The sequence below is a fragment of the Microcebus murinus genome, chromosome 18 (assembly GCF_040939455.1).
Source record: "Microcebus murinus isolate Inina chromosome 18, M.murinus_Inina_mat1.0, whole genome shotgun sequence".
NCBI classification, from domain to species: Eukaryota; Metazoa; Chordata; class Mammalia; order Primates; family Cheirogaleidae; genus Microcebus; species Microcebus murinus.
In genome coordinates this window covers 5,963,673-5,979,539 of record NC_134121.1, presented here as the reverse complement: position 1 = coordinate 5,979,539, position 15,867 = coordinate 5,963,673, and the positions used below count along the sequence as shown (strand labels likewise).

At 52.6% G+C, this 15,867-nt stretch overlaps 1 protein-coding gene across 1 annotated transcript in view; it reads right to left on the bottom strand.

Moving 5' to 3' along the window:
• The window catches only part of HS3ST3B1 (heparan sulfate-glucosamine 3-sulfotransferase 3B1), a 41,600-nt gene extending 26,585 nt beyond the window's left edge, over window positions 1-15,015 (bottom strand). The window contains exon 1 of the mRNA XM_012747965.3: window positions 14,003-15,015. Coding sequence (XP_012603419.2) covers window positions 14,003-14,556 — 554 coding nt within the window. The 5' untranslated portion in view covers window positions 14,557-15,015. The remainder of the gene's footprint in view (window positions 1-14,002) is intronic.
• Between the last annotated feature and the right edge of the window lie 852 nt (window positions 15,016-15,867).

Here is a 15,867-nt window from a genome sequence, read left to right as displayed (position 1 = left end):
GCACCGCGGTGAACACATGCTTGTTCCAGGAACTCGCCGGATCATCTAGAAGGGCTAAGTGTGCCTCATCTTAGAGAACCATATGCACGTTCACTACTTTCCTGCCATGAAATACCAAACTATTTCATTTTTCTTGAAAATACATGAAAACAGCTTGAATGCAAAATTCATGTTAGGCTTGCACATTTTGTTGGTATGGGAGGCTCTGCTGGCTTGAAATCTCCTTCGGCCTGTGGGATGGAAGGCCTTTCCTTAACGACATTCAGCCTCTCCACTTCTGAGCCGGCTCCCCACCCTCCCTCGCATAATCCCTGACGCCATCTCGGCTCTGCACGCCCACAATGCCCTAATGGGGCCTCTCTGGCTTTTTTCATACAGAGCTTCCCTGCCCTGAATGTCTTTACCAGCTTTCTGAACAATCAGTCAGTAAACTCCTATCCATGCTTCAAAGCCCAACTCGGGCATCCTCTTTGCCCCACCCCACCCCTCTATGCTCCCACAGCATGTCTTGTATTACTATATACCTCTCACCACTGCCTCCTGACCAAGACTGTGAGCTCCTTGAGGATTTGGACAGTGGCTTAACACCTTGTTTTCCCAAGTGCTCACTTACTGCTCCACCCATTCTAGGTGTTCAAAAACTGCCTGGTGGATAAAATCAGGAATGAATGAATGGCAGACATCACATCATTCCATCAGCAGTGCCATCCAGATGCTCTGGTCATAAACTGGCAATAAGGTGCCTTGTTATTGCCTGATTTCCACAAGGCCCTGCAGAGAGAGAAGGGGAGTATTAAATATCCCTTTAAAAGATACGTAACTTTATAGGAAGGGAAGTGTGATAAGAATGAAAAGCTAGTCGAGCACAGGCAATCGAGGATCCACTCCAGTGTGAAACTGTTCACCTGCAGACCACGTGAAATGTCCTTGCCAAACGCCCCCTCCTGAGCAAGGCCCCAGGGTAGAGGTGAGGCGGTGACCCAAACAGGTGTGAGAATGTCTCCAAAAATGAGGACTCTAGGGTAAGTGCATCAGAAGATAATGAGACCATTATAGCAAGCTCGGAGTGCTTATAGCAAGCTCGGAGCTCTCGCAGGGGAAATCCTGATACTCCTGTAACTTAAGTTTTATACAAACAGGTAAATCAATCCCCTTCGCCTCTGTTGAAAGGTCGCACTCTCCTCCTTTCCCAGGGACCCTAATCTGAAAGTTTCCTTTGTTTCCGGTGCTGTGCAACTACAGAACACTTTTAAGTGTCCCCCAGCCACACAAAAAGGGAAAATGCATTTTTTAAAAAAAGGTTTTGGCTTTGTTTTCAGCTCAAGGCTGCCAATGTTTACATGTGGCACTCGTGTTATTTAGCAAAAACCTCGACATTATATCCTGGGTGACCAATCATCTCGCTGGCAGCAGAAAACATACATAGACCACAAGAGCTAGGCTGTGCCAGGCAGGGTGGAAAAAAGCTTCACCTTTTCCAACACCATCAAACATCTTGCTCTGTAAACACCACCGACACAGAGCACTTACCTTTGAAAACAGACATAAGCTGCTTGGAGGAAAGCTGAACCTGCAATTAGCCTGCTTAGGGCATAACAGCCAGTGGAAGCCTAGCAAAGAAGCTTTCGGCAAGACCCAACTTGAAATCCTAATCAGCAGCCGGTCTGTTTTCCCTGGCCTCAGCCTCAGCAGCTTTCTATCCATATCCAGGGTCCTTGATTTATTGCAACTGCATTTCTCATTCCTTGTTCTTTTCGTCCCAATCATCCGGGGTGGCAGGAGTGTGCAGGCACATTAGGTTTGAGGCAATTTCACAAACAGGAGACATGTGGATTCTAACCCAACAACAGGAAGGGGTGGCCTGTCCCAAGGAGTGAACAGGGAGTGGAGGGGAGTTGAGTGCACAGGCTCAGTGTCAAAGTCTTAGGACTGCAAGAAACCTCAGAGACCTGCTCTGCTGACACGGCCCACAGTGACAGCAGGATGAATGCAGCTCCTCAAGACACTGGTCAGCACGAATGAAAAGAGGCTTCTGTACTCAGGGGGACATGCTAGTTTCAATGTAATTTTATTTATTTTAACTTACAAACAGATCTTTATTTTGTTTTTAGCTACAGTACTTCTTCTCAGGACCTTCGATACAATAACATGGAACCATTTTTTCTATACGTCGCCTATTAGTCTTTCCAGAACTTTCTGTTCACTGAAATAATTTAGGACAGGGCATCTCGAAGTATGGTCTTCAGAATACCCACCCACAAACTCTGCTGGAGGAGACAAATGCAAAACCTGACAGTAAACTATTGACACTACTAGAGCACCCAAGGCCATGGTGGGTGAGCTCACATGACTGGGTACAGGCCAGTGTGTGCGTTGCTAACTGCACAGCAGGAGGCATGTGGGGTGAGCTGTGTGCTGGTCACACAGTAGGACAACAAACCGATCTGCAGTAGATTGGGGAAAAACTGTGGTCCTATAGTCGCCTTTGCTGAGCAGTGGTTAGGAAATGCTGATGGGTCCAATTTCTATGGTGCTTATGGGGATGCTGACACCAGAGAGGGAAGGTGACTTGCTCAAGGTCACAAAGTGCCTGTAGCAAAGGGCTGACCCTAAGAGTTGCTAACTGGGGGACCAGATGGAAGAAGAGCCAGGTAGAGAAAAAAGTAAAAAATAGGAGAAGCATGCCACTGAAAATGATTTTGTGATGGTGATTCTGATTTTAAATGGCAGCCAGCCATGCAGACCTCCGCACAGTCTCCCTAAGTTGCAAAACGAAAAAGACGTCAGATAGACAAAAGCTCATGCCCAAATCTAACAGGAATGCCCACGATGAACTGGGTGGAGGAAATTCAGTCCTGAAACGTGCATACCTGAAAGAAGTGCACAGTATGCAGCTCCTCACTCTAGTGACACACGAGAGAAGCTAAGGCCAAGTGTGAGGCAAGGGGACTAGAGAGGGGCGGTGGAAACAGAGAGCACGCCCCACTCGCAGCGCAGCTCCCCAGCTCCAGCCAATCGTTGCCCCGAGAACGGCAGGCCTGTGGGCGGAGCCTTTACGAAAGCGGCGGGAGATCCGGATGAGCAGGTGAAATCTCCCAGTCTGTCAATGCTGGCGATGAACTCACACGATTTAAAAACCCTATGAACATTCACTCCAGGATTTCATTTATAGTAAGCTCAACAGCAGGCAAAACTAGTCAGTGGTGATAAACGATGGCATAGACTGTCCTTGGAATGGGGACAGCAACCTGAAAGGGGCACGAGGGTACTCTGGGGGTTCTTGAACTGCTGCTTCTTGATCTTGGTGCCTTGTGAAAGCACCAAGATTTGTTTTCTTTGCTTTGTGAAAACTCATCAGGTTGCACACTTCTGATTTGTACACTTTCCTATATGTATGTTAATAAAAATTTGACCAGAAAACCCCACAGGCCAGATTTATAGATACAATAATACGACTGTCTGAAATTTCTTTCAAATAATATCAAAAAGAGAGAATACAACACTTCCTTAGCAATGTTGGAGGGAAGTCTGGGGAAAGATATAAAACAAGGCCATGTAGAGAATGGGTTAAGAGAGTGCGATTTGTGACAACGCCTCAACATCTCTGAGGTGTCTCCCTGTGGGGAGGGAGGGAGGGTTACATTAACTGGTGCTTGGAGGAAGCGGATGCCACGCAGAAGGGACGGTCCATACAGCTGGTCTTGGCACGGGTGAGGGGTGGGGCAGGGCTGGTAAGATGCAGAGTAAGGGCCAAGCTCTTGGCCGAGGGCACAAACTCAGGGTGTGCCAGGTCTGCTTTAACATAATACCTTCTCATGCACCACTTCTGGGGCAGGTACACACCAAGGTGTGCCTGGCGTCGGACAACGCAGCAGGGGAGCAATAGGCCACAATGTCGCAGGGGAGGCTTCCAGTGTGACCCTGACAGCTGAGCACCTCAGCAGCGTGGCCGTGGCAGGCAGCGCAGAGCAGCAGGTGGGACAGAAGGGGTGGGCTGGTAAATGCGGGCATGGAAGGAGGCTGCCGTCAGAGAAGGGCAGCAAATGCACAGATGGTATAGTTGGAGAAAGGGCTACAGGGATGACACGAAAGTGCCGGGTTGATCTACGGATGGTGTGGACGAAGACTGCCACCATCCACGAGGACGCCAGAGCAGTGGACACAGGCTGAGGAAGGAGTGTGGGAAGTCAAAGAGAACGTAGGTATAGGGACAGAAAAGGGGAAGGAAAATGTAATCATGGGATGCTTTTATGTGGCAAGGTCTATGTCTTTGGGGAGAAAGAAACAACAGAAGAGATGGCTTAAACTGGTCCAGAGGGAACATCATGCTGAATTTCAGCCAGGTATAGAACGTATTTAGGCAGAGTTTGAAGGGTCCTCAGGGAGGCTTCCCTTCTTCTTTGGGTTCAAGAGATCCACCTACAGATACAGCTGTGTGACCTTCGGCAACCTCTGTGAGCTTCCATTTCCTCCTTTGCAAAACAAGGGAAATCACGCAGGAAGGGTCACTGTTAAGATTAAATAAAGTCTAGCCCCCTCGACGCACACACTGAGGTTGAGACCTTTTTCGTTCCTATTGCATCACATAGTCACTGACTTTCTGGCTCCTTCTTAGCGCCTTAGCTCTCTTTGGAAATATCCTGGAAAAGTACAATACAAAATCACATTTTAAAACTGTCACTATATTATCTCATTCCTCCTCTTCTCCCTAAAATGGTTTTTAGATTTATCAGTGGGCTAGACTAATGATTAAAAAAAAAACAAAACAGTGCTTAAATTGCTTGAAGACCTCTTTGAGCCCATAGATTTCAATCAAACAATCAAAACAGGTTTCTCAAGTTCATGGCTCTGGTACTTCTCAGTGCCTCAAGTACTATCTGTATAGCATTTGACAAGAGCAAGCACTGAAATGAGAATTTCAAGGCATTGAACCCACCCTGTATGACACCATAATGTGGGATACATCTCAGTATACATTTGTCCAAAACCAGAGAATGTATAACACCAACAGTGAACCCTGTAAACTGTGGGCTCTGGGTGACAACGGTGTGTCAATGTAGGTTCATCAATTGCAATGAACGTATGGCTCAAGACGGGGGTGCCCACACGGGGGAGGCCGCGTGGGAACACAGGGTATATGGGAAATCTCTTCACCGTACTCAGTTTTGCTGTGAACCTAAAACTGCTCTAAAAAATAACTCTGTTTTTTAAAAAGTGTTCAATAAATTCTTGCTAGTTAAGTGAAATAATTAGGTAAACATGATTTATAAGAATGTATTATTCGCTGGCTATAGAAAAAGATTTAAAAGATTTAAGCCTTTGGCTTCCTCCATTAAGTATTTCACGTTCACTTCCATACCTTACTCCCTCTCTCCCCAACCTTCCCCTCATACTCACTCGCCCACTTGGGGCTTCTGTAAAAGCTCTTGGTGGGACAGGATGTTTACTTCCTTGTGCATCTGTGTTGACTGCAGCAGTAGCATATGCTAAGTGCCTGGGGACTCTGGAACAGTCAGACAGGAGGGCACCAGGGACCAGCCTAGCGGCACATCAAGAGGAAAGGCGGCAGGCCAGGAGAGTCTGGAGCCCCAGAGTCCAGGACGGCGCTGAACGAGCCGCTCAGTTGGTGCAGGCGCCGTTAGTGGTCCGGAGGGAAGCTCTGTTCTGATTGTACACTCTGTGCGTCTCTCCCGGGAGACTGTTTGAATGGAAGTATGGACCAAATTTTGCATTTCTTCAACATCTCACACAGCAATGAGCAATGTCCTATGTGTGTTTCCTGCCCTTTGTATATGGGTCCTCTACCTACTCGCCCCTTTAAAAATCCAGGAAAAAATGTTTCCTCTTTCAAATCCACAACAGACTTCTCAGTGCCATGGAGGAAGCCCATCCTGAGAGGAGGAGGCTTTTGCAGGCTGAGTGCACCTGGGCAGCACGGGAGGGGTGAGATTGTCAGTGCCCACGAGCTGAGGCCCCTTCCCACCCACCCTGCGGGCTGGGGGTCAGAGGCAGCTGCAGGGCTTTGGGACGCAGGGCCCAAAGGGAGGGTGGGGAATAGGGAGGAAGGTGCTGGGGAAAGCAACGGGCCACTTGGTCTTAGTCCAGGTGAGATTCAGGAACCCGAAGGGGCTTGAGAGTTACTGGCCTTTTCTGTTCCCTCCTCTCCTCTGCATCCAACTGCTTCCCACTTCTCTCTTCATCCTGCCATTTATCGGACCGAATTGTGGAAATGAAGCTCTTTTTAGTTAACTGCTGAATTTGCTGAAGCGCCTTAAGGGCACCTGTTACTGCAGTGGGTGAACCAAGGGCTATCCATTTCCCTCTCCCAAAGAGAAGAGGGGGCGGGGGAAGGGAGGGAAGAAAAAAAACCCTGCTAGTCAGAAACCGACTCAAAGGGTTCACTGCTTTGCCAGCAGCCCCTCCCTCTTCCCCGCCCCCAAATAAAGCCCTAGAAAGACGCAGCGTGCCCTCGGCCCTGAGAACCGGCTCAGGCCACGTCCCGGCCGCGATGCCAGGAAGGCAGGCCTGGCCGCCACTGCACAGATGAGCATTCCGAGAAAAGGCACCTCCGCGCCGGAAAGCAAGAGAATTTGTGCAGGAGGGTGCAGACGGGACAAAGAGACAGGAAAGAAAAGAGGACACGACGGCGGATCAGCACATAGGCCCGCGGCGAGCGACGGCGGCTGAGGACCGCCTCGGCTGCAGCGCGGCACGCCCCCGTCCGTTCTGCCCGCCCCTCTGGGCGGGGCCTCACGCAGGCGGGACACCATTGGTCTCCCAGCAGCCGACCCGGCCAATCAGCGCGGGGACAGTCCCGCCGGCACCACCCCCCGCGCGCGGGCCGCCGGCGGAGGCGCAGCCGGGCAGGTGAGGCCGGAGCGCGGCTGGTCACGTGGCGCGGCCGGCCGGGGGGCAGGGCGGGGCGGGGCGGCCCGTTCCGGCCGGGAGCTCCGCCGTCTGTCCGGCTCGGCCGCCCGGCCAGGCGCAGGACACGGGCCCGCGCCCACCGATCCCGAGGCCGGCAGCCTCGCAGCCATATTCGCCGCCACTGGCCGCGCCCTCGGTCCCCCTTCGGGACGGGGTCCCCTCCGGGACGGGGTCCCCCTTCGGGACGGGGTCCCCTTCGGGACTGGGGTCCCCCTTCGGGACGGGGTCCCCTCCGGGACGGGGTCCCCCTTCGGGACGGGGTTCCCCTTCGGGACTGGGGTCCCCCTTCGGGACGGGGTCCCTTCCGGGACGAGGTCCCCTCCAGGACGGGGTCCCCCTTTGGGACTGGGGTCCCCCTTCCGGACGGGGTCCCCGCGAGCGCTCCTCGAGCTGCCAGAAAGGAGCACACGTGTGGCGACGCGGGGGAGGGGCCCTGGGGCCATGCTGGACAGTTGTCACCAGACCAGAAAAAGGGGGCGGCTCTTCCCTCCGAGCCACCCCACTCCATTCTTCGAATCAAGAGTGTTCCAGAAAAATCTGTTTCTTCTCACTTTTCTTCCCAATGATTTTTTCCACTCTCCATTTGCTGCTTCAAACCTCATATTTCCCAGAACCATCTTTCAGCATTCCATGGGTCTCTGAGCAAGTGTGACGAGGTAAGCAGTGTGGAACAGACTTGGAGAAAAGGGACTCCGAATCATACCCCCCCAGTCGCCTGACGAACACACATGGAATCGTTCACATTCTAGTCAAACGCATTTAAAAGCAGTGACCCCCTTGGCAAGAAATAGTCTGGGCTGAAATACAATCAATTTGATGGAAAACCAGAGTCTTATTTTTTCACATTTGCCATGTTTAGGAGAAAAATATCTTACACCAACAACGTGTGGTGGTGTGTACTTTTTTTTAATGTCCAGAAAATATGAACTACTCCCTGGCAGTACTCTAACCAGCTCTGTCTCTACGGATATGCACTCATAATTTTAAAAAACAGCACTCTTTGGGAGGCAAAGACTGTGTAGTACAACTTTGCTATTTAAACATGTTTCATCCATGACATAATGAAGTAAATTTGTATTTTCAAGTCACAAATATGTGTATGAAATGTGTATTTAAAAGAACTTAAGATATAGATATAAGGGAAATTAATACCACTCATCTATGTACAAAGAAAATTAATGGTGGGTTTTACTAGCATTAGCAGTATTTTAACACATAGCCTCTTGGCTGCAATAAAAATTATTTATTATCATGTTATTAAGATGGCAATTGCTCTTCACATCCTAAACTTTCCCCCAAATCTCTTGACAAGAAAAATCAGAAATAGAAATCAACATCCAATAACATCAATTTTATTTGAAGTTAGTTTGATTTTGGCACAGTTTGAGAGAAACATGAGAACTCTAACAAAGTAATATTTTAAATATAAAAAGTTTCATGCTCTACTCACAATGAGTTTTCAAAGATATCAGTATCTCACTTCTTTTTGGTCATGGTAAATGTTTTCATTTGAGGTAGGCAGCATATTGTTTTCATTACCCTTGAAAATATGCCACATACTTGGGGGATTCATTTTGCTGGGATTCCGGACTATCCCAACAGCTTAGGACTGAAATTTCCTTTACTGTCTGAGATCATGGACTGTTAAATGAAAGAGGTAGCGCCCTATTTGGAAACTAACTCTATTCACAGCAAAAGAAATGCTCATTATCCTCTGCCTTTAGAGTGAGCATTTTGTGTTTCTGTCAATCAACTTAATTTCCATGTTCATAGAGTGAGAACATAAAGTATTCAAAAAACTACTGACATGGAAACCAGTCGGCAAGTAGTCTGAGTCACGTGTTTCAGTTCTGAAGCTTTAAATAAGTGCCACCTCCCTGATTCATAGCTGACTGGTGGGTTTGTTTTTTTTTAATTCCTGGTGAACTTGTAATTATAATTTTTGTGATTCAAAGAGTCATTGCATACAACCAGAAAACCGTATGTTCCTACGATATGCTTTAAACAAAGAGGTAAATTAGCACACATATTTGGAATGAAGTTTTATGACATATTGACTTTTTAAAATATCAAAAAGTTTTTCTTCAAACAAAAATAAAATACCAAACTAGAAAAACAGAAGCTGTGACAAATCATTTTACAATTTCAAACCATATAATTTCAGCTGGGAAAATATCTTTCAGAAATATTAGTCTATATTAAATTATAAAATTTCAATAATCAGGTTCCATTAAAAAAGCAAAATCTAGTTTAGTCAGCATTTAATTCCTGATTGTACTATGCTATTTTGATAAATATTTTTTAAGACATGACTGGAACCTAATTTTTAGAGACCTGTTCAAATAATAGCATATCATTTGGAAGATAAGTATAACTTAATTCATATATTTTGGCATTTTATTTATCTAAAACAAATAGGTTGTTATTAAATATTGACTATTTTATTAACTCAGAGCATCTGGGAAAACACTTATGATTAGGTTAATTTATGTTATATTTTCCCCTCAACTTGTAAAAGATTAATCAACCATTTTATGGTCTAATTTAGGTTCCTAATTAAAAACAGAGTTCAACACATGCTACACTGTCTTGCTAATAAATCTTGACAGCTTTGTAACATGATGGTTTGTATTTCAAATTGTTGCATATAAATGTAGATTTTTGATCTTCACCCAGCACCTTGGAAGTGAGTTACATACTTGGTTTAAACTCCAAGATTGAGAAAGTGCAATTACTTCAAATCAGATCTTATCTTACATTTCCCTCAGTGAAAAAAGAAACAAGTCTTTGCCACCAGATTTTTAGAAAGAGACTAGGAAAATACAGGGAAATTATGTTTTCTCAGCATCTGTTGAATTAAAAATGCAGGAAAATTGCTATTTTCAGCTATTAGCCTTCAAGAGAGATTTCTGAAGTTATTGGGTTTCAGAATATCATCCTAAAGGAATCTCCTCAAAGTGTTAGCTGTAATTGTCTTCTGGTTAATCAGCACAAGTTAATTATTCAGTCTTATTTTGGAGGCACTGTTTTTTTAAATGAATAAATTAATTCCAACAAGTTCTGGAACATGTCATTTAACCCTATGTCCTCCCACACCTCCCAGCCTTCAAAAGGGCAAATGCCAGAGAATAAATCAGAAGGGGCACTCACTATGTTTTCTCAGTCTCTATACCTGAGGGATAATTTTGCCATTTTAATGTTTCCTTTCTAACAGTCCTGTGCAGAGTGAGTATCTTCACTCTAGTTATAAAACAACTTAAGACAAAGCCTGTTTTGGAGCTGATATTTTCTTAAAGTGAATGACAAAGTGTACAATCCACACCAAGATCACTGAAGGCACATCAGAAAACTGTCAAAACTTTTTCAAGGCAAACCCAGTTTTGGAGCCATAACATATGACAAATATGTTTTGGTATTTGCGAGGGAGCACAGAGCAGCATGATCTCTGGAGCAGAACTACCTGGGTCGGTATATCAGCGTTGTCATTTTGCAGCTGTGAGAGCTTAGGCAAGCTGCTTAACCTCTCTGTGCCTGTGTTTCCTCATCTGTAAAAGTACCTACTTCATAGAACTGTAATGAGGATTAAATTTGCTAATCCTGTAAAACTTGAAATAGTGCCTGGCACATGGGGAAACCATTCAAGTAAGAGTTAGCTACCAACATTAAAGCCACACACACACACACACACACACACACACCCTTGTTTAATGTTTGCGACAGCACTTAAGTATCAGCTTATTTTGTACAACCAAAGTGGAAAGGGTAGCCAGTCAAGGTGGGGAAGGAGCTTCTGCCACTATAAAATCTAAGGTATATTTCTGTACAACAAATAATTACACAGTATTTGGCTAGCTTAATTCCCAAACTGAGGGTTATTAAAATTTTTAAAAATCTACCAGAATTTAAGTCAAATCACAGAGACACTTTAAAAATTACATATTTAATTGTTGACCATTCAAAGTTTAAATCAATATTCCAAGCCTAAATGTACAGGGTGGGTGCTTCACATACGTGACGTTGGACCACAGCCCCACATTCCTCGAACAGCGTCACACCATGGACCAGAGGCCAGATGCGCCAGGTAGCCCGAGGAGCACCCCGCGGAGTCCTCACCGGCACCTGCTGGGTCTGGGAGGCCTGACTGCAAGAGCTGGATAATGAACTGGGAAGGCAAACCCAGGCTAAAACAAACTCGGGTTCCAGCGCAAATGGACAGCTGGTTCCGGTGCGTTTGCTTTTTGCCGCGGTTGAGGAGGCGGAAAGGCCCAGGTGGCGGGGCAGCTCTGCGCCTCCGCCCGGGTGAGTGCCCCCACCGTGAGCCCGCCGGATCTGGCCGAGGTGTCTCCCTATGCCAAGTCGAACGGACCGCAGTCAAATTCCCAGACGCCACGCGGATGGGTCCAGGCCATGGGCTGCTGGCTAGGCCACTAGCAGGGCTGCGTAGCCTCCGGTTGCACCTATTAACCACTGGCCGCCACAGCCGCGACCTCGTTCTCCCACACATGAGGATGCGATCCTCGGACTCAACCATTCGTGCTCACAGCTTTTGGTCTCAAATGCCTTCAAAATGCCTCCCCTCTCTCGTATTTTCTAGTCTTGAGGACTTGTTTTAATCACGCTTCTGAGTCGCAGCTCTGTTGATTATTACTTGTGCTCCCCTCCGATTGGCCGGCGAGCGCGCAGCCGGGCGGGCGAGGCCGGGCGGAGGGACCGGCGGCGGCGAGGCGCGCTCGGGCGCGGGTTCGGGTGAGCGTCGGGCGCAGGCGTCTCCTCCCGGCGCGTCTGTTTCAGGCTTAAGAGGCCGCCTCCAAAATAACTGTTAAGTCTATACCTTTGCCCAGACTTCCATTAATTATTCTCTATTGATTAAAAGTGTTTATTAAGCAGAAAGCATTTAAAACAGTTTTTTTCCTTAAAAAAATCCACTAACCGTGCGGCCGCGCCGGGCGCTGCCGGGCAGTCTAGAACTCGGCGTTCGGCGCCAGCTGCGGCATTTGCAGTTTGCCCCTCCGGCCGCCGCGGGCCCTGTGCCTCCGGGTCTGGGCGGCGCAGCCCCGCAGTTCAGGGGGACGGCGGGGACGGGCACGCGCCTCCGCCTCCCGCGGCCCCGGGTCCGGCCGCCCTGCGCTGCCCGCCCGCAGCGCCACCGGCCCGCAGCGCCACCGGCGCTCCCCTGTGCGGCCGGCCGGGCGTCCAGCGCGACTCGGTCCCGTAGTCAGCGTCTGGAGTCAGTCGAGGGAACGTGGCGGGGCGCGGGCAGCCGCCTCGGAGGTCGTGGGAATCTTCCTGTGGGGATTTCCGCAGCCTGCCCCGGGTGCGTCTAAACCGCCTGACACTGAGAGTTTAGATCTTTTCCTGCCAGCTCCTCCCAGCCCGGCCCGCGTGCGTCTGATCTCAGAAAACCCCAGGCCGCCTCCGGGCTCTGGCGGGTTCCACCTGGAAGGGCGCTAGTCACAGCCTGCCGCCCGGAACCAACGTCCCGGGCGGAGGGGGAGGGGTGCTGGTGGAAGTAACAATACGGGGACGCGGCAGCTAACACTGAGAGCCCACGTGCCCGCCAGGCACTGCCTGCACCGCGCGCTCGCCTCCGCAGCCGCTCCAGAACCTCAGTGTTCCCACTACACAGACGAGAGCACCGAGGCCACGCGGCTGCCCGGGACGTGAGTCCAGGCGCCAGACTGCAGGCCCCGCTCTTCCCCACCAGTGTCCCGGGAACGGGACACGGCCCGCGGGCGCCGGGAAGGGTGACTGTCACGGCTGGGTAAACTCGGAGACTTGGGCAACCCCTGACAATAATGGAAACATTAAGGACAAAGGGGAAAGGGGAGGGCGAGGCTGGGAAGGGGGCGGCTGTGATCCGTGGGGTCAGCCCTTTCACTCTTCATCCCATCCGGGTCCTGAAAGTGGGGTGGGGACAGGGAGTGGGGTTCGGCTCGCTTTCCTCTTTTGTTTTCCGAAGTCCCGAGCCTCTCTGCAGCCACTGGGCCCGGAGGGGTGCCGGGGACTCTGGGGAGTCTGGCTGGCTGGGGCCAGGGGCGGTGCCGGGGTCGGAGGCCAGAGTCTGGACCACTGGACCACCCGGCACTCCAGCCCTCGCCCCGAGTCGGGCAACGGCTCACTGCAAAGCCCAGAAGCTGCGGAGAGCGGTGGGCAGAGGTCGTGATTAAACTCCGGGGCCAATGTCCCTTTGGAACCCGACCGCAACCCAACACGAGAACAGAATTTCCACAAGCCGCGGCCTCGAAGCCCTCATTTCTCAGTCATTGGTCCCCGAAAATTCTTCGGCCCCGACGCGTACAGGCCGGCGGAGACACGCGCTTGCTCGGCACGGCCGGCCGGGCAGTGCGCGGCGCGGTGGGGCCTCCGCCGCGCGCCGCTCCCGCCGCTGCAGTGCGCGCCTCTGCCCGACAGGGACCAGCACCGCTCCACGCTCGGCGCGCCGCCCGCCCGGCCGCCAGGCGCGGGCTCCGGGCCACCCGCCCAGCTCACCTCCCCAGCCCGGGCGGCTCGCGAGCGAAGCGGGCCCGACCCCCTCCGCGTTCCGGCTGCCAGGCGGCCGGAACGGAAAGTGGACAGACTCTGTGGCCTCCGCGGGACGCCGCCGCCCCACCCCGCCCATCTGGGGAGCGGCTCTAGAGTTGCTCCAGCGAGGAGACCGCGCGGAGAGGCGCAGACCACTCCTGCCAGCGTCCCGGGCTCCGCGGGGAAGCTCGCAAAAACGAGCAATAGCGTGGCTCGCACGGGACGCCGCCATAGTCAGAAGGCAGCTCGTTTCGCCGAGTGCGGTCTTAGTCTCTGCCCCGCTTTCCTGCGGCGAGGTCGCCCGATTAATTACAGGGCGCCGGAGACCACGGAGCCGCCAGCGCTCCAGAAGTTTCTGTGTGTCGTGGGGAGAACAGAGCTGACTCCCCGGACCGCGCCCCGCGGGATGCGCTGCGCCGCCGCCCCACACCGCCCCTTCCCGCCCGGCCGTTCCGAAGCTGTGCCCCTGTCATTTTCCCATCTTATGCCATGCGTCCCCTCGCTCACGGTGTGGATCTCGGCTGGAGCCCCGGCCCCTGGCGGGGAAACTCACCGGTACCAGGCGAGGCCCTTGTCGTAGCTGCGGTCGAAGAAGTGGGGCTCAGCGCCCACCGCTCGCACGTCGGGGTGCACGCGCAGAAACTCCAGCAGCGCCCGCGTGCCGCCCTTCTTCACGCCGATGATGATGGCCTGCGGCAGCTGCTTGCTCCCAGACCCACTAAAAAAGCTGGAGATGGGGCTGGGGGAGTCCGGCGCCTCAGGACTCTGCTCCTCCTGACTCTCTGCGCCCTTGGCCATTCCCTTGCCCGCACCCAGCGGAGTGGCGGCCGGCCCCCCGAACGTTAGCCGGGGGGGCGTCCCGTCCGGAGCACTGGCCAGGGCTGGCGGGGCGTGGGCGGCGCGGGGTCCCGAGCCCAGCAGCAGCAGCCCGGGCGCGGCGGCGCACGAGCCGGCGCACGAGTACAGGAACATGTAGAGCCAGACGCAGAGCATGGCGAAGAGCAGCGCGAGCTTCCTCCTCACCGGCGGCGGGGACGGCGGCGGCTGCGGCAGGAGCCTGCCGGGGACATCGAGGCAGGATCGGCCGCCGCTCAGGCGCTGCCCCATGCGCTGCCCGCGGGCGCGGCCAGGGACATGGCTCAGCACATGGCGCGGGTCCCGCCGGAGCAGTGAGCGCGGAAAGGGTCCCCCGGCCGGCTGGACGCCCGGGTGGCTCGGTTTATTGCCCCCGCGTGCCCGCGGCCGCCGCTGCTGCTCTTCCCCAGGTGGCGGCGGCAGCTGTAGCGGCGGTGGCTCTTGACATGTTGCCCGGGAGGAGCTGCAACTGGAACGGAAAGTCGGGGCGGCGGCAACTGCTGGCTGAGGGGCTGCTCCTGTGGCGCGACGTCCCGCTCAGGGCCAGGGGACGGTGCACTCCCGCGCCCCGGCCACTCTAGATGGTGCGTACGGCCGCACGCCGGGGCTGCCTCCTCGCAGCCCTAAGCACTGAGCCTTGAGAGCAGCCCGGCACGTCCCCGCAGAGGCTGCGGAGGAGAACTGCGCAGGAAGAGAGCCGGGCTCGGAGGTGGAGTGGGCGGGCCTGCGCTTCAGAGTGACAGGCTGCTCTACCTACCAGGAACCCCAAGTACCATGCAAATACAGGCGCTCCGCCGAGCGCTCCGTAGCCAACCAGTTCCTGGGACATGGGGGTGTGGAAAGGGTTCGGGGCGGTGCAAAGCGGCTGGGTGTCGCTATTGGCTGCGGGTTAAGGGGCGGGTTCACCGGGGCGGAGCCAGGGGTGGTGACAGGAGCAGATGGTGGGAAGAATGCTGCAGGGGCCGAGAGCTGAGAGAGGTCCGACCCCACCGAGCGGTGCGCTCCTGCACCCGCGCGCATTTCCGCCCTAGCTCCCCGGGAGCCAGATGTAGTTGCCCAGATGTCGGGACATGAGTCCCCATCCAAATATTTCGCAGGCAGGCTCGTGGTGTGTTCGTGTTGCCAAGTAGGGACGGGTTGGAGGAGGGAGGGCAGGGCCGGAGGTGCGCTAGGCCCCCGAACCAACCCACCCCGGCCCGGGACTCACAGAGGGGCCCTTCCGGGACGGGCACGGGAAGGCTGAGTGGAAAGCATGTTTGGAAATCGCTGTCAACTTCCCCCTTGTCTTTCCTTCTTATTCCTTGCTAGGGGTTGATTTCCCTTGGCCCGCCGGTTTTTTGGAATCCGTGTAAGCCGTCCTCAAGAAAACTCTTCTCCGGCCTCCCAAAGGCGTGGGGGGGGATGGGGCGGGGGGAGTTGCGGAGTTGGAAGGAGAGAAGGAAGATGTTAACAGGGAGATCAAGTCTGCTAAAAAGTTTTCTGGCTGAAGCGCGCGCGTGTGTGTGTCACGTGTAGGAAGTTTTATCTGGACATGAGTTTGTTGGAGACATTAGGTTTGAGAAA